The 23,198-nt window shown below is 56.6% G+C and overlaps 1 protein-coding gene across 4 annotated transcripts in view; it reads right to left on the bottom strand.

Annotated features, from left to right (window-relative positions):
- Positions 1-648: 648 nt before the first annotated feature.
- GCKR (glucokinase regulator) overlaps positions 649-23,198 on the bottom strand; it is a 54,423-nt gene continuing 31,873 nt past the window's right edge. The window contains exons 2-19 of one of the 4 annotated variants that reach the window (XM_053251219.1): positions 15,984-16,037; positions 15,442-15,510; positions 14,314-14,382; positions 13,996-14,067; positions 13,724-13,792; positions 10,676-10,729; positions 9,653-9,747; positions 5,899-6,004; positions 5,124-5,242; positions 4,773-4,871; positions 4,381-4,478; positions 4,129-4,205; positions 3,833-3,929; positions 2,931-3,028; positions 2,557-2,640; positions 2,222-2,371; positions 1,592-1,726; positions 649-1,265 (exon numbers count right to left, since the gene is read on the bottom strand). In XM_053251219.1, coding sequence (XP_053107194.1) covers positions 1,086-1,265; positions 1,592-1,726; positions 2,222-2,371; positions 2,557-2,640; positions 2,931-3,028; positions 3,833-3,929; positions 4,129-4,205; positions 4,381-4,478; positions 4,773-4,871; positions 5,124-5,242; positions 5,899-6,004; positions 9,653-9,747; positions 10,676-10,729; positions 13,724-13,792; positions 13,996-14,067; positions 14,314-14,382; positions 15,442-15,480 — 1,641 coding nt within the window. In that variant the 5' untranslated portion in view covers positions 15,481-15,510; positions 15,984-16,037 and the 3' untranslated portion in view covers positions 649-1,085. Of the gene's footprint in view, positions 1,266-1,591; positions 1,727-2,221; positions 2,372-2,556; positions 2,641-2,930; positions 3,029-3,832; positions 3,930-4,128; positions 4,206-4,380; positions 4,479-4,772; positions 4,872-5,123; positions 5,243-5,898; positions 6,005-9,652; positions 9,748-10,675; positions 10,730-13,723; positions 13,793-13,995; positions 14,068-14,313; positions 14,383-15,441; positions 15,511-15,983; positions 16,038-18,682; positions 19,169-23,198 lie in introns of those variants that run through there. The other 3 variants (XM_053251205.1, XM_053251204.1, XM_053251212.1) reach the window with 3 other exon arrangements.

Below are 23,198 nucleotides of genomic sequence, written 5' to 3'. Positions count from 1 at the left end.
AAGCGAGGCGGCACCCGTGGCCAGGTGGGCGACTCCCTGTCCTCTTACTTTATCAGGCGGAGAGCAACTGGCCCTCTCCACCCCCAGCACAGCATCCCTCCAGTGGCTGCTGCAGGTGTCGATCTTAAGCATATGTTTAGATTGTGAGCCCTTTCGGGACAGGGAGGAGCCATCTCGACTGTCTGCTGTCTGTCTGTAAACCACTTTGGGAACTTCTTCTTCTTCTTCTTCTTCTTCTTTAAGTGGGATATAAATATTCGTTGTAGTAGTGCAGAGTTGCTGGTCTTGTGTGAGCAAGCATGACTTGTTCTCTTTGCTAAGCAGGCTCCACCCTGGTTTTCATTTGAATGAGAGCCTATATGTGCAAGCACTGTAAAATATTCCCCTTAGGGGTTGGGGCCACTCTGGGAAGAGTAGAAGAGTAGATGCTGCCCTCCCTGGCAGCGTCTCCAAGACAGGCTGAGACTCCTGCCTGCAACTGTGGAGAAGCCGCTGCCAGCCTGGGCAGACGATGCTGGGCTAGGCGGAGCAAGGGGCTGACTCGGTAGCAGGCAGCTTCCTCTGTTCCCATGAAACTCGGGGTGCTCGCCCCCCCCCCGTTTTGCTCCCTCCTTCAAAGCCCAGCGAGGACAGGCGGCACCAGCAGGGTGTGGGGGGCACATGCTTTATTACAAAAAGTGAGGGCACTTTGGCCACCCCCTCCGCCCACCCCACTCCAAGAAGCGGGGGCCGCAGGGAGAGCCATCCAGCCTCCGAGGAAGAGGAGGAGGAGGAGGAGGAGGGCAGCCGGGAGGAATCCCGCCCCCGCCCCTCCCTGCACAGGCGGCAGCAGCAGCAGCAGCAGAGAGCCTCGTGGGGCCGATCCGCAGGGCCACGGCCGGGTGCGCCGCGTGGAACCCCTTGGCCCAGCAGCAGCACAGAGCGAGGGCCCCCTGCGGCCACTCGGGCCCGGCGCCCCAGCCGGACCCCTGCGGGGGTGGGGGAGGGAGGAGGGAGCCGCGGGGGCTGCTGCCTGCCCGCGTGGCCCGCGTGCGCGCTTCTGGCTGGAAGACCCGGTGCAGGCGGCCAGGGGCCCACCGCTGCTGCTACGTGCTCGGCTCGTCGCCGGGCTCTGCGGTGGGCTTGTCCGCCGCCGCTCGCTTCCGCCCCGGGGCGTGCAGGGCAGCGTCCAGGGCGGCGCGGAGAGAAGGCGCGGCCTCCAGGCGGGCGCTGGCCTCTGGCACCGGGCAGCTGCGCAGCAGGCAGAGCAACGCTGTGGGCACCACCTGGGCGAGAGAGGAGGCGGAGGTGGGCGGCAGGCAGGCAGGCAGGCAGGGGCGGGCTCCACGCTGCTGCCGCTGCTGCTGGAGAAGAGGCTGGCCTGGAGGAGGAGGAGGAGGAGGAGGCCCCGCAGCCGGCGGCAGCAGCAGCAGCAGCAGGAGGAGTGGGCATCGTCGCCAGCGGGCAGGGGCGACTGACTCTCTGTGCCCGCCCCCGCCAGGGGCCCGGGGGGGGGTCCGAGAAGGCAGCTGGCTGCGGGGCCCCGCCGAGTGCTGGAGGCAGCCCGCCCTGTGGCCAGCCGCCTTGCTCCTCCCCGGGAGGGAGGGCGTACCTTGCTCTTGTCGGTGGCCACAGCGATGTGCTTGGAGACCTCAGCCCCGCGGATCTCCTCGGAGAGCGGCTCCGGGTGGTAGATGACCTGCAGCAGCGCCTCCAGGCACCTGGCCTGCGGATGCCCCGTGAACCTCTGCGGGGGGGGGAGGCAGGAGGGGCGGGGGGGCAATTCCCTGAGACCCCAGTGCCGGAGAGCCCCGCCCTTTCCAGCTCCTGCTCTGCTCAGCGGGTTGGTCACTCACACAGTCGTGCCATGTGCGAATAAACCAGGGGAGCTGCATGTCTGCCACCTCGATTTCCTTGGAGAAAGCGGGGAGACAGACCTGCCAGAAGCGGGATCCCCACAGCCAGCCAGGATCTTGGAGGCCCCATGAGGGAGGGGAGGGGAGGGGAGGGCCCAGGTGTTGACTCTGAGGGCCAGGGCCTGGGGCGTGGCTAGGGGGGGGGCTCGTGTTCACCCCTCTCTCTGTGGCCCCTCAGAGTGAGGGAGGTAATGAAGGAAATGGGGGAGGGCTGCAGCTGGGGGGGGGGCCTGGTTTCTTTGAACCCCTGCGCTCCATTCTAGTGCCGCCCCTGGGACCAGGGCACACGAGGCCCAAGCCAGACCCCTCTGGACCCCAGCTGGTACCTGCAGGATTGTGACCGCCCTCCAGAAGAGTTTGGAGTTGCTCACTCTCAAATCCACCATGTAATTGCGCAGGATCTTGCCTTTGAGCACGTGGGCCCCGGTGCTGACTGTGTTCAGGATCCACTTGGTGCTCAGCTCCCTCTGGAACCTCTGCACAGAGCAAAGGGGTGGCCGTGTGAGCCCCAGGGAGGGGCCAGGAAGCAGCAGTCAAGGCAGGAGCCCTTCCCCAAAGTGGGAGGGGCGAAGGAGCCAACAGGAGGGCCCCACAAGTGATGCCCCCCCCTCCCGTCTCCTTGCTGGGAGTGCCTCCTTCCGTCCCCCCTGAGTATGCCTACCTGGATGAAGTTGCCTTCATACTCCAGAAACAAGATGGGCCACATGATGCTGATGATGGAGGGGAAGAGCTTCTTGAGAGAGGCCTGTGGGGGTGGAGGGGGGGGTCAGCTTCACTTGGGCCCTCTCTGGCTTGGCTCCCTTCCTCAAGTGATCTCCCTTCTGTCTGCTCAACCTAATTTCTGCACCTGTCTCTGAAGACGGATCAGGGGGGCAAACCCTCCTCGTCTGTGGGCTGGAAAGGGCAGAGGGCAGCAGCAAGAGGGGACCTGGCCGCATCCAGGGCAGGGTGGGCCCAGCATGCAGCAGCCGCCCCCGCCCCGAAGGGAGCCTCCAGGGGCCCCCCAAGCCGGCCTGTGCTGCTCAGCGAACCTACCGGCAGGTATTGCCCCACAGTGGCATGAGAAAGGGCCTGGACGTTGGCGGTCCTCTCCTTCACCTGCAGCGCCAGCTTCTCCACTTCAGCCAGGTCATCTGCAGGCGGGAGACAGGAGAGGGGGCTGGGCGTCCCTTCCCACCCCCCCTGCTGGCCATGCCCATTTGGCCAAGGGAGCAGCCAAGGGTGCCTGGCATAGGCTCCCTGCCAAAATAAGAGCATCTCCTTCCCTGCTTACTGTTGGGGAGACCCTCAAGACACACCGGTTTTCTCAGGCTTTTAACTGAAATTGATTTTAAACTCTTTTTATCCTATTAGATTGTTTCAATGGTTTATTCTGTCAAATTGTCTTTGCTCTCTTGTATATTTCTTGGGTTTTAAATTGTGTACACTGCCTAGAGATGCACTGATCAGGTGCTCTGTCGATCGGATCCATCCATCCATCCACCCCAGGTCAGACCCCAGAGGGTCCATCCAGCCCAGCCCTCCCCACGCGGGCACCGAAAGGCCTTGGCGTTTGGGGTCCTCTTGTGCTGGAGCGGGTGGGGGGCTCGGTGACCTGACCTCCTGCCCAGGAAGCTTTTCATACCTGCTTTTTAGTTCACATCTCCTCCGGAATGGAGGGAGTGCATTGGCAATCGGCCAAATTGACCCCAAAGTCCCTGGGAGCTCTTGGGGAGGACTTCACAATTGGGATTTTTTTAAATTGTGCAAGAGTGTAGCCCCATTTATATCCGGGGTTTTTGCATCAGTTTTTGGGAGCGACTTTGAACTCTCAGTAAAGTCTCTCAGTAAATCCTCCGGGTCTAGTGCCAGCCCCCAGTCCTGCGAAAGCAGAGAGAGAGTCCCTCATGCTCCCCCCCCCCCGCCACCGTCCTCCGCGTGACCCCATCTGCCCTCACCATCCACGGTGAAGAGGAAGAGGACAGTATCCAGCTCCGTCAGCGAGGGGAGGATTGTTTTCACAAAATCCTCTTCTGAGAATGCAAACTTTGGGCCCTGCCAGGGAAAGACCAGAGGGAGGGAGGGAGGGAGGGGTCAAGGCCCGGCAAGCCCAGAGGCCGCCAAGTGGGGCACCGGCTTTGGCCTTGCAGCTGGTGAGCAGGAGTGGGGGCTGGGCTCCCTCCCAGGAGAGGCCCTTTGGCAACTGGGCCCAGAAGCCCCTCCCCGATGGCCCCCTCCGCCTCTGGCCACTCACCTGGGCTATCAGATCAGCCTCTCTGTTAAACATCTCACTGTGGTCCCCAATGAGGAAGCCTCGGATGTCGTTGATGTCTGTGCCATAAATGGACAAACGGGATTGAGTGCATGTCTCAGGGAGGGAGGGGTGCCCTCCATGGCCGGGGGGGGCTCTCACCAACCACCACAGCCCCCGCCACTAGGCCTGGGGGATGAAGGCCGGGGCCAGCCTTGCCCCCCCCAGCCCCCAGCCAAGCTGGTTCTTCCTCACCTGCTCCAAAGGTAGGGATGCACTCAGCCCCATCCATGATGGCGATGATGCCCAGTGTGTGCCAGCCCACCATGTACACGTAGGCCTTCTTCTGTAGGCTGGGCAGAGGAACGAGCAGAAGGGGGGTGAGGTCCTGATGGGCCAGGGCCCCCAGGAGTGAGCTGCACAGGTCTGTGGGGCCGTTCCGTTCACCGATGGCCTTTCCACCCTGCCCTTCCTCCGAGGGGCTCAGGAGGGACGCAAGGGGTCTCCTCCCCTCAAGCCCCACAATAACGCGATGAGGTGGGTTAAGCAGAGGGCTGCCTCCAGCCACTACACACACACACACACACACACACACACACACACAGCCGGCTGTGCCCCACCTCCTTGCCTCCCCCTCCCCGGCTCACCTGGTGCCTGCCTGCTTCACTAGGGCAGCGATCTTCTTGCTCTGGCTGTAGGTGACTTTGTGGGCGCGTTCGTAAGTGCGCAGAATCTCCAGGAGACACCTGGGGGGGAGGGGTCAGCTGGGCTGGGGGGGCTGAGCAGGCCTCAAGAAGAAGGCTGGGAACACCCCCCCCATCCTGGGGTCACCCCCCCCACCGCCCAGCCCAGCCTGGCCTGGAGTCTCCGGGGTCAGGCCACTAGTGAGCACCGCCCTGGAGACTGCCTGGCTTCATATTTTGGGGGGTGATGGGATGGGAGGACCCCCCCCCAGGGATGGCTTCAGTCGGAGTTTGCCCCCCCCCCCCCCAGCATACTTCTCTGAGATCTCCCTGTCCTTGGAAACCGTCTTGTGAGCTGCCAGGAGCAGCGTTTCCAGGAGGACCTTTGTGGCGCTGCCCCCCTTCATCCGCGAGGAGCCGGCGATGCCTTCGGGCTGAGGAGGAGGAGGAGGAGGAGAGAAGAGCCCGAGGCAGAGCACAGGTGGTGAGGACAGGCCTGGCCGGCTTCCTGGAGCAGAGCCCGCCAGGGCAAGGGGGCAAGGGCAGACCCCACGGAGCCAGCCCCGGCAGCACCTCTCCAGGGGGCCCCCCTGGCAAGCAAGGAAGGGGACCCCCGGGCCAGGCGGGCCAGCGGAAGGAGCCTCACTGCCTGCCCCACAGCGGCGGTGAGGTGGGTGTTCCTGGGCAAGCGGCTGCTGCTGGCTGGTGTCTCCCTCCCTGAGAAGAAGCTCCTTCCCAACACGGCCAGGGGGGCTCCTGGTCTGACAGACTCCCTGGAAGGAAGCCTTGGGGCAAGCGGCTCCACCCTCTCTCCAGCAGCAACTGCATCCCAGGGAAATGGCCATTTTTCTCCAGCAAAGCTGAGCAAGAAGGGAAAAGGCTGAGCAGGCAACCGGCCAGCATTCGGTTTGGGGACCGGCTGTCTGTCTTTGTTCTCTCTCCTTCTCCCTCCGGAAAGTGCATTCCCATTGTCTGCCGTGCCCCTCCGAAAATGTTTGATTAATCCAGATATTGACAGAAATGACCAGCCCAGCCTCCAGCCCCACATACCGAAGGAAGAAGGTGTCAGGGTCCCCCCCCCGGCACGTACCCCCACTGCAGGATTCAGGACAAAGGCCCGGTGGGACTCCTGCAGCTTCTCCATCCGCTCAGCCACCTGCCGGAAGGTGCAATGGAAGCCCTCGATCTTCTCGTTCCTGGGGGGAGGCGTGACGTGAGGGGCAGGCAGAGCCCTCTGGCCTCCTGCCCCACTGGCCTCACGGTCCTCTGCAGGCCTGGAGGGTTGCCGCCTGACCTGACCAACCACAATCTCAACCAGACCCCCCTCCCCGCCTCCCACCTTCTCCCCATACCTGGCCCTCCTTCTCTGCCCCACAGGGGCTGCCACAGAGACCATTTTGAAGAGGCCACTTGTGTCTGAAAATGGCACGTGAATGAATGTTTTATGATACCCCCGAGAGACTTTTAAAGCAGCAAGCTAGCTGAAAGAAGACCATTTCCATCCTGGGCCCCAGGATCCTAGGGGATGGGGAGAAAGGCTGAGGGAAATGAGGTTCCCAGCTGGGAGGGCCTTCAGTTTACGGCAGAAGGCCCCAGACTGGAGCTCAGCAATGTGGAGGGAGGGGGGCAGAGGGGCTGCTGGCTCCCCCCCCAAAAAAAACCTGCCTTCAGAAATGCCCAATAGGCAGCAGTGGGAGGAAGAAGACCGCCCCCCCCCCCCGCCGGATTCTTGCTTTGCCCACAGACAGCATTAGGGGCCAGCCAGGTTGGGCACTGGCTGCCCCCACCCCTCAGAAGGCCCACCTGGCCCAGAACGCCCCCCAGTCCTGGAGGCAGGACTGAGCTGTGCAGAGCCCCCCCTGGGGCTGCACCACCCAGAACCTCATAAGAACATAGAACATAAGAACCACCCTGCTGGATCAGGCCCGAGGCCTATCTAGTCCTGAGGAAGCAAGCATGAATTGTCCCCTTGCGAAGCAGGGTCTGCCCTGGTTGGCATTCAAATGGGAGATCACCTGTGTGCACACCGTAAGGTATTCCTCTTTGGGGATGAGGCCATTGGGGGCAGAGTAACCGCCTGCTTGCATGCAGAAAGTCCCATGTTCCCTCCCTGGCATCTCCAAGATAAGGCTGAGAAAGACTCCTCCCTGAAACCCTGGAGACAATACTGAGCGAGCTGCACTCAGCAGGAGTCCTATCCTGTTTTACACAGCAGCCCACCAGACGCCCCTGAAAAGCCCACAGGCACGAGCTCAGCGCATGGCCTCGCTCCGGCTGCCTTTGCTCCCCTGCCGCTGGGACTGAGAGGCATCCTCTTGCCTCTGAGGCTGGAGGTGGCCTGTAGCCACCAGACTAGTCGCCATGGATAGACCTGCCCTCCATGCGTTTGTCTCAGCCCCTTTTAAAGCCATCCAAGCTAGTGGCCATCACCACATCCCAGAGCAGAGAATTTCATGGATTAATTACACGCTGTGTGAAAAAGCACTTCCTTTTGTCGGTCCTAAATTTCCTGGCCTTCAGTTTCATGGGATGACGCCTGGTTCTAGCTTTGTGAGAGAGGGAGAAAAATTCCTCTCTGTCCACTGTCTACTCCATGCATAATTTTATAGTCCTCAATCATGTCTCCCCATAGTTGCCTCTTTTCCAAACAAAAGAGCCCCAGACGCTGCAGCCTTGCTTCACAAGGAAGGTGCTCCAGCCCCCTGATCATCTTGGTTGCCCTCTTCTGCAACTTTTCCAGGTCTACAATGTCCTTTTTCAGATAAGGTGATGAAAACTGTACGCAGTACTCCAGATGTGGCCACGCCATCGATCGGCATAAGGGTCTTCTAAAATTAGCCGTTTTATTTCCAATCCCCTTCCTAATGATCCCTAGCATGGAATTGGCCTTTTTCGCAGCTGCTGTGCACTTTCAACCAGCTGTCTGCCACAACCCCAAGATCTCTCTTCTGGGTGCTTTCCAGACAAGCTCCAGACCCCCACCCCCCAAACAGCAACTTTTTCATGCCGGATATACGACCTCCTAGCTCTCTATCACAGCAATTAAATTCAAAATAAGGCATTGGAAATGTAACCAGTACCCTGCTGCCTGCGTAGGGACTGCAGTGTCACAATGCAGGAAGTGTGAAAGCACACTTCCAAGATAGGTCCGAGATACGTCCGTTGTAGGGTCTAATGCAGGCATCCCCAAACTGTGGCCCTCCAGATGTTGCTGAACTGCAACTTCCAGCATACCCAGCCACACAAAATTGTGTCTAGGGATGCTGGGAGTTGTAGTTCAGCAACATCTGGAGGGCCGCAGTTTGGAGATGCCTGGTCTAATGGAAAGCGCCTGGGTCGGTCACTGAGAGTTCAGATCCCATCAGCATATATGTGAAGCTGGGGGTTTTCTCCCCACTATGCATCACTCTACACTTGTTCACATTGAACCTCATTCGCCATTTTGTCACCCACTCACCTAGTCTGGAGAGATCCTTTTGGAGCTCCTCACAATCCGTTTTGGATGTCACTACCCAAAAGAGTTTGGTGTCATCTGCAAATTTGGCCACTTTGCTGCTTATCCCTACTTCCAGATCATTTATGAACAAGTTAAAGAGCACCGATCCCAGTACAGATCCCTGGGGTCCCACCTCTTGCTTCCCTTCATTTAGAGAACTATCCATTTATTCCTACTCTCTGTTTCCTGTCCTTCAATCAGTTACCAATCCACACATGGACTTGTCCCCTTTTTGGAAGTCCAAGTATACTATGTCAACCGGATCTCCTTTGTCCACATCCCTATTGACGTTCTCAAAGAACTCCAAAAGGTGAGTGAGGCAAGACCGGCCCTTGCAGAAGCCCGGCTGGTTCTCCTTCAGCAAGGCTTGTTCTTCTGTTTAACATTTTTGTCTGAGGATGCTTTCCAACAATTTACCTGGCACAGAAGTTAAGCTGAATATTCTGTAATTTCCCGGCTCCCCCGGAGATCCCTTTTTGAAAATCAGAGTTCCACTAGCTACTTTATGGTCCTCTGGTACAGAGCTTGATCGTAGAGACAAGTTACATCTTTTTGCTAGGAGACCAGCAATTTCACATCTGAGTTCCTTCAGAACTCTTGGGGGGATGCCCTCTGGCCCGGTCAATGGGTTCATTTTCAGCGGTTTTTCCAATGGGAGTCCTCCTCCCTCTCCCCCCCCCCCACCCGCTCCTGCCAAGTCCCCTGAAGCATCACTGGGTCTCTTGGAAACACTCCTGTTGGCTTACTATGGGGAGGCTGGGAGGAGGGGCACTCCACCCGCCCTTTATTTCCACTAAGCCAATAAGAAATGATAATAACAATCCAGATAGATAATTACATAATTAAATGAAGAAAGAAAAAATGCTAACAAAAAAGAAAAGGGCAGGGGACCCTCCACCATTTACACTGCATTTGCATCACGCTAAAGGCACTCCTGCCAAGGGGCTGCCCCTCCAGTCCTCCTCGTTCTGCCCCCCCATCTGCTTTCTCCCACACGCCCTGAGAGGATGACGCTCCTCTTCTACCCATCTTCACCTCCAAGGGGGGGGAGCAGTAGCCTGACCTTCTGGGGGAGGGGCTCCTGCAATAGGGAGGATGGGAGGCGCTTGGGTGGGTGGGAGGACCCATCACACCCCAGGGGGGGCCCAGTGTAGGACTTTACCCAGAGCCCCCTGGCCCCAACCCTCCAGGTAGCAGAGCCCCCCCCCCAACCGCTGCATTGTCCAAGGCCCCCAGAATCCCAAACCAGCCTCTGGTCTCAGGGGTGAGGAAGGCCCCCTCAGGGAGGAGGGACTTAAGCGGCGAGCCCTGTGATCACTTAAGCGGCGAGCCCTGCCCGAGTCACTACCTGGCCATCGTGACGGGGTTAAATCCCACCAGGACCGGAACAAAGATGTCCAGGTTGTTCATGCAGAAGTCCAACTGTCCAGCCACGTAGGGGGCCTGTGGCGAGCAGAGCAAGTGGGGCGTCAGCCTCCCCTTCTCCTCCTTCTCCTTCTTCCCAACCCCACCCCCCACCCCGCCCAGCCCAGCCCAGCCAGTCCCTGCTGCACTGGAGCGCTCTTCCCAAGCAGGAATCCTGCTCTTTGGAAGGAAGGCAGCCGGGGGCACTGAGCCCCTGGAAGGAGTGGGAGGGCAGGGCAGCTGGGCCGCAGAGGGCCAGGAGGAGAGAGGGCCGAGGCGGGGGTGTTGAGCAGCGCCTGCCTCTGTGGCAGTGGGGGGGGGCGCCTCCCGGTCTCTGCTGCCCAGGCCCCCCCAAGTCTTCCCTCCCTCCCCCCCCCCACTAAAGTCGCTGTTCATGATGGAAAGAGGTCTCTCACACCCCCTGGCTTCCTCTGGGGTTGCGTGTGTGTGTGGGGGGGGTGTCTTTCATTCCTTCCTCCTCTAATTAGGAACCCTTTGTTGGAGATGGAGTTCCAGTGCATCGACCTTTTGCACCAACTGTCCCAAAGACCACTAGGGGCATTGGGAGTAGAGACAGTGAGTCCGGGTCTCCCTCTCTGCCCCTGCTCTACTGACTCTTCTGCATGTCCTGGGCTGAGTCGCAATCCTTCCTTTCCTCTTAGAGATTAGATGGAAACCTCTCTCTCCCTCCTTACGTATTCATTATGTAGTCCTTAGATTAGGATTAGGTCTTTCCTATCCAAGCGTACTTCACCAAAAAATACTTCATGTTTAATTCTACAAGAATCTCCATGTGTTTTCTCTAAATAGCTGCAACTACTAAACCATCCTCTGCTACCTACTCTGTGATTGGAGTGGGTGCTCTCTTCCTTAGTGCTCTGCTGTTTTACCTACTGAGGGTGAAATTAACAGCCCCCAACACCTTTGAACAACACTCCCCACCCCAAGCTCTGAAAGAGATACTTACAGACAAGCCACAGGAGATCCCAAAGAAAATGACCCTCTTCTTCCCTACGCAGACCTGGGGGGGGGAGAAGGGGGGGTCAGTGTGTGCCCTGCAGCAGCAGCAGCCAGGGCCAGAGCAGGGGCGTAGCTATAATTGAGAGGATGGGTTCAAAGAACACGGGCCCCCAGCTCCTGAGGGCCCTCCAGCTCCACCCTCCCTATTTTCTTCATTGTCTCCCTCACTCTGGGGGCCGCCCGAGAGAGGGATGAACACGGGCCCCCTTTCCCCTGGCTACACCCCTGGGCCAGAGGGTGCTGCAAGCCCTCTCACCCTCAGCCTTCCTCTCGCCCAGGAAGGAAGAGGCCTTTGTGCTTGTAAGTCCCACTGTGCCAGGACCCCTCGCCGGCTGGAGCCAGGGACAGCCTCCCCCCTCAGTCTGTCCAGCATAGCAACAGCTGCAGCAGGGAGTTTCCCAGACATGGCTTCATGCTGCGGGGTATCCAAAGAGCGAATCTGCTTCGCAGGAGATTCGCAGCTGTTTAATTCGGGGGATTAGATGGGCCATTCACACAGGCTCGGCTCCTCTCCGCACACCCTGCCGATCTTTTTCCTGTGTGTGTTCCCACAGCTTGCTCCGGGTTTTTTCTCCAACCAGTCACATCCCAGGAGGAGGCAAGAGATGCTTCCCTTCATTCGTACTTTTTTTTTTTTTTAGTGATTGTCTAGTCAAAACAACAGAACGTTTAACCCTAACCTGCCGGATCTGACCCAAATCTATGCTGATTTTTATAATGAACTTGCCTTTGTGACTGCCTTTATCACCTTCATCACCTTGACCCTGACCCTGACCCTAACCCCACTCCAGACCATTCAAGAGGCCATGGAAGTTTAAAGTAGAAATCGTTGCTTTCTCTCTGTGATGAAGAAAAATGCAGCCTCCTGGAATCAGCTCAGCCATAAAGGGCTCAGGTGACATCGAACCTGCAGTCTCCCTTGTTAAGCTTCCAGGCTTCCTCTGACAACATCTGCATATGTAAAGCCTGCCTATCTGCTTGATTTGCAGCGTCTGTGTTCCTATGGTGACCACCAGGCTTCAATAAGACGAAGCCAGAGACTCATATATGAATTAAAAGTCGCCCAAAGACTGGTGTGCCCCTAGCAAGGATCTTGTACATGTTGAAAGCATTGGAAGACCCTCTACGTTACGTCCCAATAAAGCCTTTGAGATGGACCCATCGGTCTTAGTTACAGGGACAGAAAGAGAAGCAGCCGCCCACCAGGAATTTCTCCCTCCCCCTCCCCTTCTGGGCTCCCTCCACAGCATTTCACCAACCGGCCACAACCCCTCCCCTGCCCACCCCCAGTGCTCGCAATTGAAAACCACTCAAAGAGCAGAGCAGACCAAACACAACTGTCAAATCCCCCTTCATTTAGCCTTGCGGAAGGTCAGAGAGGCAAGTGGACAAGCCGCGCTTTCTGCTGACACTTGGCCTTCTGCTCGTTCACCCAAGTCTCCAGTGCCTTGCAAACTGCAGGACTCTCCCCTTGCTTTCAAATATTCTTGGAAATCAACCTGGCAAGGAGTGACCTGCTCAATAATTCAGCAAGGGGGGGGCGGGGGGGAGAGAGAGAGAAGCAGCATTTATTGGTTGGAGACAGTCACTCCTGTTGCCAGTGCCCTCCCACCTGCAGGCCCGGCATAGGGCAGGTGTCAGGAGTCAGGAGGCATTAGGACAGTCTTGCTGGACTGATCAGACCTGCCTTGGCAGCAGAGGCGAGAAAGCAGAGTGGGGAGCTTGCAACAGCTGGGTTTGGGGGCAGGCAGGCAGGCAGGCAGGCAGGGCTTCACGCCTCCTCTTCAGATGCTCAGAGAAAGGCCCCTCTTCAGCTGCTGGCTCTTTCTGAAGCTAATCGGTGCCACTTGAAGTTATTTTTTAAAAAACTCACGAAAATGCAAGTTTTTTGGGGGGGAAAGCTGAATTATTGGCAGTGGCCCTTCTACATATCGCAGGAGAAGTGGCGGGGCATACCAGAAAACTCCCCCCCCCCGAAAAAAGTTGCCACGAATAGAGGTTTTTTTTTTAAACCCCGGACATAATTTGGGCTAACCTAGAATGCACTAGAATCCAGGGAGAAGCAGAATCGTGTGTGAACTGGTCCCTGATAGCCCACTGCAACTTTGGGGTAAATCCCGCTGCTATGTGGACTTGCACCCTAACCCTTCCGGAGGAGATGCAAACTCAAAGCCATGTGTGTAGACGCCCCTGCTGCCTGCCTGAGCCCGCTCAGCTGAGCCCTTGGTTCCGCCAGCCCCGTGCTGCCAGCACTCTCGGGCAATGGCTTTCCAGGGGCCCAGCCCCTCCCCCTTCCCCCGCTGGCCCTGGGACCCCTCTGGCATGCACTTGTGGCTGCAGGAGCCCAAGGCCTCGGGGCTCTGGACACTCCCAGAGGTGCAACAATAAGGGGGCATCACAGCTGGCGTGGCGGGTCATCCCAGCCCATCCCAGGGGCAGCCGGGTCCCCGGGAAGGGGTGTGGACTGGCCCTCCGTCAAGCACCGCTACCGCGGCCCCGCCTTGCTCCGCTGCTGCCTGGGCAGCCTCCGCCCCTCACTGTCCCTCTGCCCCCCCTGCTCCACCCCCTTCCTCTGCACAGGCTCAGACTGGCCCACAGGGCACGTTCCCGGCGCACCCCCCACTCCCACCCTGGAGCACCCGCCATTCTGCCCAAAGCCCAGCGCCCTCCCCACAGACGTGCCACCGCCCTCTCAGCGCCCCGGCCCGGCCCTGCTCCGCAAATGTGTGGGGCGCTTGCCTCTTCCACGGGGTGCGCCTCACAGGCCAGCGAGCTCTCCGCTCAGGCCGCCTCCGAGGCCCAGCGGGGGAAACTGGCTGCAGCTGGCTCAGGGACCTCGGCACTGCCGGTGAGGCCGAGGCCGAGGGTGGGAGGAGGTGCCACTTTGCAGCAGGGGTGCGTGTGGGTGTTGAAGGGCTGCGTGGGCTCTGGGTGCTCTCGTGCTCGCTCTCACACAGACACGTCACCCGCCCCGCGCCCAGGACGGGAGCCTCACCTTGTTTAGGTCCTCCATGCCTAGAAGTGCACTGTCTTCCGGCCCCTCCTGGGACGCCACAAGAGACCTATGAAGAGAAGCGGAGCTGCAGGGCTTGCCCCCTAGAACTGGAGCCCCACAGCAGAACCAGCCTCCCCCCAAGACACAGTGGGCTCCCCCCAGCAGCAGCTCCCCCCAAGGGGCCCCGCCCACATCCATGCCCAGAGGGGCCACCCAGAGCCCCAAAGGTGAGGGCTCCTCCTCACGGCCCCTCCCGGGTCACCCCCTTATCTGTCTCCCCCTGCAATGATGTAGGTGTATTGTGGCAGATGCCCCAGCCCCTTGAGCAGCTTGTTAAAGGACACCTGGGGAAGGCAGAGACCTTCAGTGGGCTGGATGGGCCCCCTCCCCACCAAGACCATTCAGAAGGTCTCACCAGGTTGTGGGCCAGGTGAGCACAGCATCCCCTTTGCAGCCCTCCGCCAGGTGGGGCCCTGAGCCCCATCAACGCACCTCCCAAGAATGGGGGCCGAGGGCCCAGCAACACCCCCCCCCACTGCGGCTGACTGGCATCAGCGACCCACAGGCAGGAGGAGACAAGAGTGACTCACGGCCATGAGGAAGGCGAGGCGGCCAGAGGCTCCCCCCCCACTCAGCACGATCAGGGTGTTGTCTGGATCCTGGGGGAAGAGGAGGAGGTGAAGAAGGCACCGCCAGCCCCCAGCCCAGCAGGGCATGGCTCTCCCTGCACACCCCTTTGCAGAAAGGACCACTCCGGTGGTGGGAAGCCCCACCCCACCCCCCACACCCCTTGCACGGCCCCCCTGAGCCTTCTGGCAAGGAGGCCGCAGCCTTTCCTGAGCCATCCTGCCGGCCTGCCTCCCACCTTCCTCTCCGCCACCCCACCAGTCGCTGAGTCCAGTCACAAGAGTCATCGAGTGATAAATGTGCAGCAGCAGCAGCAGCAGCAGGTGCCCAACTATTGGGGCAGGGCAGACCCCCCCCTCCCCCCCCGTCAACACAGAGACCTCTGATGGAAGTGGGAGCAGGAGGACCATCCCAGCCCCCCCCCCCCCGCCCGCCCCCGCAGGTTCTCCGTGCCGGAGACCATCCTGGACCCAGATGCCTCCTCAGAGCATGGGCTGGACGCCTCTCTCCCTGCCCTGCAGGCCTTCCAGTGTAGTCCACAGGCAGCCCACAGGCAGCCCTCTCTCTTCAGAAGCTGCCCAGCTCCTGCAGGTATTGCTCAGCAGCCCCCTGGGAGCCCCGCCCGGATCCGGTGAACAGTCTGCTCCTACACGGAGGCAGAAGGGAGGGTCTCCTGCTGCTGCCAGGGCCAGCCAGGACCCACATGCCTGCCGAGCAGCTGCCCCCTCTTTGCAGTGGACCTGCCTGTGCCTCAGCCCCTCTGCTGCCCCACAACTGCACAGCACCCCCCACCCCCGCCACTGTATCACGGAGGAGCTGAGTAGGGGGCTCTTATCAGCTCCAACCTGTTAAGGTCTGGGGTGGATGGCGTGGACCCAAGGAGGGGATCTATCCTCCGCGTAGAGATAGCCTAGACAGAGTGGCCCCCATCGAAGGATACAGACGTTTTCCTTCTTCCCCCAGGGCAGAGAATAAGCACAGGCTGGAATGCCCTGGCAAACCATGGGGCTGCTTTCCCTTCAAGTGACCCCCATGACGACCCTGGCAGGGACCAGTCCTCCCGCCCACGGAGAACCCCCTTCCATCCATACCTTCAGCACCTCCTGCACTTTCCCAATGACGTCCACCATGGTCTTCAGCACCAAGTCACTATACAGCCTCTGTACAGGGAGGAGACACACAGCAGGTGCTCAGGCATGCTGGCATCCCGGCTGGGGCCAAAGAGGGCTGAGGAAGCAGCTGGGCACTGCACAGACCCCTGGGCTGGGCTGCCGGGGGGTGGGGGGGACAGCAAGGGCAGGGCTGCACCCCACCCCACCAGGGAAGGGCCCCCACACTGGCCTGCTATGGCAAATGTGGACAGACAAAGCTTCTTGACAAAGGTTCTCAAAGCAGTTGACATAGGGAAATAAATAAATAAATAAATAAATAAATAAAGATGTGAAACAAAGAAATAAGAACATAAGAAAAACCCTGTTGGATCAGCCCCAAAGCCAATCTCGTCCAGCATCCTGTTTCCCACATTGGCCCAACAGATGATTCTGGGAAGCCCACAGGCAAGAGCCATCCAGGCTGTAGGCTGTCACCACATCTTGTGGCAGAGGATTCCATAGGTTGTGTGAAAACGTACTACCTTTTGTTGGTCCTAAATTTCTTGGCAATCAGTTTCACGGGAAGACTCCTGGTTCTAGCGTTATGCGAGAAGGAGAAAATGCATGCTTTTATAGACCTCTATCATGTCTCCCCTCAGTCATCTTTTTTTCCTAAACTAAGCAGCCCCTTTAATTTAAGGTGCTGTAGCCTTGCCTCGTAAGGAAGGTGCTCCAGGCCCCTGATCATCTTGGTTGCCCTCTTCTGCCCCTTTTCCAGGTCTACAATGTCCTTCTTAAGATACAGTGTCCAGAACTGCATGCAGCACTCCAGGTGTGGCCACACCATAGTTTTGTATAAGGGCATTCTAATATTAGCATTTTTAATTTCAACCCCCTTCCTAATGATCCCTAGCATGGAATTGGCCTTTTTCACAGTTGCCACACACTGAGTTGACACTTTCAATGAGCTGTCTGCCACAACCCCAAGATCCTCTCTCTGACAGCTCAGACTCCATCAGCATATATGTGAAGTTGGGGTTTTTTGCCCCAATATGCATCACTTTACACTTGCTTACATTAAACCGCATTTGCCATTTTGTCGCCCACTCCCCCAGTTTGGAGAGATCTTTTTGGAGCTCCTCACAGTCCGTTGTGGATTTCACTACTCTAAATAGTTTGGTGTCATCTGCAAATCTGGCCACCTTGCTGATTACTCAAACTTCTAGATCATTTATGAACAAGTTAAAGAGCACTGGTCCCAGTACCATCCCTGGGGCGGGCCCTCTTCTTACTTCCCTCCATTTAGAGAACTGCCCGTTTATTCCCACCCTCTGTTTCCTGTCCCTCAACCAGTTACCAATCCATACATGGACCTGTTCCTTATCCCATGACTGCTAAGTTTTCTCAAGTGTCTTGGATGAGGAACTTTATCAAAAGTTTTTTGAAAGTCCAGGTATACTATGTCAACTGGATCACCTTGATCCACAAACTTTATCCAGGAAACGATATTGATCTGCCTGTTCTGGAAGGGGTCACACTTCCTCAGAAGGAACAGGTACGCAGTCTGGGAGTGCTTCTGGATGCACGCCTCTCCTGGTTTCTCAGGTTGAGGCAGTGGCCAGGGGTGCTTTTTATCAAGTTCAGTGGATACGCCAGCTGCGTCCCTTTCTCGAGATTGATGACCTCAGAACAGTAGTACATTTGCTGGTCACTTCCAGACTGGATTACTCCAATGTGCTCTATGTGGGGCTGCCTTTGTACGTAGTCTGGAAACTACAATTAGTACAGAACGCGGCGGCCAGGTTGGTCTCCGGGTCATCTCAAAGAGACCATATTACTCCTATATTACAGGAGTTACACTGGCTGCCAATAGGTTTCTGGGCAAAATACAAAGTGCTGGTTATATAACCTAGAAAGCCCTAAACAGCTCAGGCCCACGGTATTTAAGAGAGCATCTTCTTCTGCACGATCCCCATCGTCCACTGCGTTCATCAGGGGAGGCCCGTCTCTGGCTACCTTCAAGTCATTTGGTGGCCACTCAGGGACGAGCCTTCTCAGTTGTTTTATTATTTATTATTTATTTATTATTAAAACTTTTATACCGCCCTTCCAAAAGGCTCAGGACGGTTTACATTAAAACACCATTAAAATCAATTAATAATTAAACAAAAATTATAGAGCAATTATAGAGCAATGACTAACAATTAAAAACATCATAAAACAACAATTAAATAATCAAAACAATGTAAAAACAAGTTTTAAAAAGCTGAGAAAGCCTGGTTGAAGAGATGTGTTTTCAGGTGTTTTCTGAAGATTGCCAGAGATGGGGAGGATCGTATCTCAGCAGGGAGCACATTCCACAATCTTGGGGCAGCAACCGAGAAGGCCTGTCTCTGTGTAGCCACCAAACGAGTTGGCGGCAACTGGAGACGGACCTCCTCAAGTGACCTCAGCGGCCGGTGGGGCTCATAGCGAAGAAGACACTCTCTTAAATACCCAGGGCCTAAGCCGTTTAGGGCTTTATAAGTTACTAGTATTTTTAAGCCCGTTATGATAACGGGCGCTAGCTTTCTCTCCCGCCTTTAAATGGTTTTTTTAAAGTGTTTTTTTTTTCTTTGTCTCTCTCTCTGGTGTTTTTTTTTTTTTCCCATTATCCCCTCCTCCCTCTGTCCTCCTGCCGCCCGCTCACCCGCCCTCCCAGCTTTCCAAAATCCCCTTCCCTGCTCCTCCCCCCAATTGATTACGGGCCAAAAGGGCCCATGAGAAGGCCGTCGCCCCCGCCTATCGCCCACCAGCCAACCCAGCTGCCCGAGCCCACGTTACCCGCTCCAGCCCGCGATAGTCGGGCGAAGAAGAAAAAAATTATTTGCACAGTGGAAGTGAGGAGCCCTCTGTGCTATGCTGCTGCCCAAACTGCCACTATGGACGCAAAGGACGTTGCGTCCTTTCGTCCATAGCGTCAGTTTGGGCAGCAGCATAGCACAGAGAGGAGCTCTGTTCCTGAGCTCCTCACTTCTACTGTGCAAATAATTTTTTTTTCTTCGCCCGACTGTCGCGGGCTGGAGCGGGTAAGGTGGGCTCGGGCAGCTGGGTGGGCGATAGGCGGGGGCGACGGCCTTCTCATGGGCCCTTTTGGCCCGTAATCAATTGGGGGAGGAGCGGGGAAGGGGATTTTGGAAAGCTGGGAGGGCGGGTGGCGGGAGGACAGGCTTCCCCTGCCGCCTCTTCCCCCCTCAATCACCGGCCGGGCGGTCTCTGGAGGCGCCGCTGCCATCCTCCGCGGCCGGCCCGGGCCCTTCACAGTCAGCTCTGTCCCGCCGGCCTCCGTTGGCCTCCATTCCGTCCCCTGTCTCCCCAGCTTGGTTGCTGTCTCTTCTGGGCGAGGCGGCGGCTCTGCCGCCGCCTCGGCCAGTTTCCCCTGCCGGCGCTTCTCCGGCTTCTTCAGGGTGGCTGCTTGTGGCCGTCCAAGATGTCCGCCGGGTGCTGGCGGTCGTGTCTCCCTTGCCCTGTTCTGGGCCTGCGCTTCTCGCAGGCGCAGAACAGGGCAGGGAGGCACGAACACACGCTTGGTGCCCGTCCACGAACGGACACCAAGCGTTTTATTAGAGAGGATAACTAGCACTTTGTATTTTGCCCGGAAACCTATTGGCAGCCAGGGTAACTCCATCAACAAAGGAGTAATGTGGTCTCTCCGAGATGACCCAGAGACCAACCTGGCTGCCGCATTCTGAACCAACTGAAGTTTCCGGACTACGTACAAAGGCAGCCCCATGTAGAGCGCATTACAGAAGTCCAGTCTGGAGGTTACCAACAGATGTACCACTGTTTCGATCTCGAGAAACGGGCGCAGCTGGCGTATCAGCCAGAGCTGATAGAAAGCACCCCTGGCCACCGCCTCAACCTGAGAAACCAAGGAGAGATGTTGATCCAGAAGTACTCCCAGAATGCGAACCTGTTCCTTTTGGTGAAGTGTGACCCCGTCTAGAACAGGCAGAAACTGTCTCTAGAGTTCCGACCCCACACAATAAGTACCTCCGTCTTATCTGGATTCAGCTTCAGTTTATTCTCCCTCATCCAGCCCATTACTGCTTCCAGACAGGCATTTAGGGAGGATATGCCAACTCCTGAAGAAGCTGACATGGAGATGTAGATCTGGGTGTCATCAGCATACTGGTAACACCCAGCTCCAAATCCCCTGATGATCTCTCCCAGCGGTTTCATGTAGATGTTAAAAAGCATTGGAGAGAGTATGGAGCCTTGAGGAACACCATACTTAAGCTCAGATTTTGAAGAGCAACAATCTCCAATCGACACCATCTGGAATCTGTCCGAGAGGTAGGAGCGGAACCACTGTAAAACAGTACCTCCCACCCCCAACCCCCTCAGACATTCCAGAAGGATACTATGGTCGATAGTATTGAAAGCCGCCGAGAGATCCAAGAGGACCAACAGAATCACACTGCCTCTTTCCATTGCCATTTGGATATCATCAATCAGGCCGACCAAGGCAGTCTCCACCCCATAGCCCACCCGAAAACCAGTTTGAAATGGGTCTAGATAATCAGTTTCCTCCAAGACCGCCTGGAGCTGAGAGGCCACCACCCTCTCAATTACCTTGCCCAGCCAGGGGAGGTTGGAGACAGGCCTATAATTGCTCAACTCTGAGGGATCTAATGCAGGCTTCTTTAGGAGAGGTCTAATAATTGCCTCAAGACAATAATTGCCTCAAGACAAGGAGGCATCCTGCCCTTCCTCAGAGAAGCATTTATGATTTCTACCAGGCCGCCTACAACAGCCTCCCTGCTAGATAGAACAAGCCATGTTGGACAAGGATCAAGAGGACAGGTGGTAGGCCTCACCGCTCCAAGCAGCTTGTCCACATCATCAGGAGTCACAAACTGAAATTGATCCAGTCGAATCGTACAAGAGGAGTTGTTGGGCACCTCCAGCTCAGACATCAAATTAATTGTGGAGTCCCCATCTAGGTCGGCCCGAATCCGAGAGATTTTGTCTGCGAAAAATTCATTAAACACACCACAGCGGGTAACTGATGCCTCCAAATTCTGGTTCAAGGGAGAGGGAGCAGATACTAGTCCCCTGACAACCCTGAACAACTCCGCCGGACGTGAACTGGCAGAGCCAATACGGGCAGAAAAGAACCGCTTCTTTGCCGCACGTATCTCCTGAGCATAGATCTTTAAATGTGCTCCATGTCGTAATCTGTCGGATTCGAGTCGAGTTTTTCTCCACTTGTGCTCCAGTCACCTACCTTGCCGCTTCAACCCCCATAGATCTTCCGTATACCAAGGGGCCAATTTTGAAGCAGGTCGGAGGGGACGCTTAGGAGCAATCGTGTCTACTGCCCTGGTGAGCAAGTTGTTCCAGTTCTCAACCAGGGCATCAACAGGATCACCAGCAGAGCCAACATTAAATCCCTCCAAGGCTTCTTGGAATCTTACCGGATCCAGTAACCTCTTCGGGCGGACCATTCTAATAGGCCCCTGGCCCCTGCGAAAGTGGAAAGCGGTTGTAAGTCCAACCTTAACCAGATGGTGGTCCGTCCATGACAACGGGGAGATCGTAGGAGTCCCCACCCACGGAACACCACCATGATCAGAATAAAAGACCAAATCAAGCGTGTGACCTGCAATATGCATCGATCCAGAGACCGCTTGGGATAGGCCCATAGGCCGCTATGAACTCCTGAGCTGCCCCGGACAAATTGGTCCCAAAATGAACATTGAAGTCCCCCAGCACCAAAAGTCTGGGAGACTCCAACGCAAGTTCTGCAACCAAGTCCGTGAGCTCAGTAAGGGATTCCGTTGGGCAGCGGGGCAATCGGTACACCAACAGAAGTCCCAATCTATCCCTGGTCCCCAAACTCAAGTACACACATTTGATATGGTCCGATACCCTAACAGGGACCCTGGTAAGGGAGATGTTATCCTTATAGACCACAGCCACTCCACCTCCCCGCCCACGTCCCCTCACCTGCTCCTCTACAGAATATCCTGGTGGGAGAAGCTGGGACCAGACTGGACCACTAGCCTCCCCCAACCAAGTCTCAGTAATACACATCAGGTCAGCCCCTTCATCCATGATCAAATCATGGATGAGTTCTGATTTATTTTGGACCGACCTGGCATTGCAGAAGACCAAGGTAAGGTTATGTGGGATGTTGGCAGTGCTCCCCGAGGTCAAGTAGCTGGCAGGACAGCTGGAAAGGGGGACAGCTATTAGATTTCTGACCATCCTTCCCCTGAAATAGCTTGCTGACCTGCCAGCGTTTCTTCTTCTATTCCCCAACACCACCGGAATAGCTGTCCCACCTTCAACGAAGGCACTCCCTGACTCCCCATCTCCAGACAAACCCACACACATTACAACTTCAACCCAACCTCAGCACCACTTAAAACTGATTAAACAGAAGCCCCACTATTGAATGCCTCCCTCTATACAAATGGTTGGACAAAGTGTCCAGCCCTCGCCCTCGTTTCTCCCCCAAGGGGGCAACCCCCTTCGGTGGCGACCCCACCGCCACTGGCAGTCTTCCTATATAGGCTGAGCAGTAAGCTCAGCAGGTGGAACCAGGAAAAACTGCCCAGGCACCCTTACAGCCCCAGTCCTGCAAAGCCTCTCCGCAAGCAGTCCTGGGGGGAGGCAGATGGCAACTAGTGATCTGCCTCCGGACCGGCACGGCGGGGCGTCTATCTTTAAGGGCGGGGGGTAGAACTTACCCTTCCCGCCGCTCTTCCCCCTCCGGCGCTGCGGTAATATCCGCAGTTTTCGGGGTGGCAGGGTCCTTCCCTGCCGCCCCGGTGCCCGTTGTTGCCCGGAAAAAGCTTTATGTGTACCAAGCATGCACGCGCATGGCGGCGCCAGGCGCATGCGCGCCACGCGCATGCGGCGGGAGGGGTAAGTTCTACCCCCCAGCCCTTAAAGATAGACACACACCCCCACCGGACCAGTCCCTTCCCAAACCGGTTCGGAGGCCTCCAACATGGCCTCCGGACCGGTTCGGGCACACCACTAATGGCAACCAGGGAGGGCAGAAGAGAAGAGGCAGGCACCCCAGTCTCACACCCTGGGGGAGATGGTATCCTCTTCTCCAGCAGGCTTCTCTGTTGTTGCTCCGAGACTTTGGAATGCACTTCCCGTTGACATAAGACTCTCCCCATCTCTAGCAGTTTTTAAAAGAGCTTTGAAGACTCATCTTTTTAACCAGGCCTTTTAACTTTTAACTTTTGTAATTTTAAATACTGTAAATTGTTTTTGTTTTTAGGCAGCTTTTTGGCATTTTAATTGATTTTAATGTTTTGTGCTTTTGCATTGTTTTATTATTGTGAATCGCCCCGAGACTTTGGTTTAGGGCGGTATAGAAATGTATCAAACAAACAAACAAACAAACAAACAAACAAACTTGTTGACCCTCTCAGAGAACTCCAGAAGGTGAGTGAGGCAAGACTTTCCCTTGCAGAAGCCATGCTGGTTCTCCTTCAGCAGGGCCTGTTCTTTTATATATACTTAACCATTTTATCCTTGAGAATGCTTTCCATCAATTTGCCTGCAACAGACATTAAGCTAACCGGCCTGTTGTTTCCCGGATCCCCCCAGATCCTGTTTTGAAAACCGGAGTTACATTGGCTACTTTCCAGTCCTCCAGTACAGACCTGATATGTAGGGATAAACTATATATATTTGCAAGTAGTTTGGCTATCTCACATTTTATTTTTTTAAGGACTCTTGGGTGGATGACA

This window comes from Hemicordylus capensis, chromosome 1, assembly GCF_027244095.1.
Source record: "Hemicordylus capensis ecotype Gifberg chromosome 1, rHemCap1.1.pri, whole genome shotgun sequence".
NCBI lineage: Eukaryota > Metazoa > Chordata > Lepidosauria > Squamata > Cordylidae > Hemicordylus > Hemicordylus capensis.
Note: the sequence above shows the minus strand (reverse complement) of the source record. Positions and strands in the feature narration are given on the sequence as shown.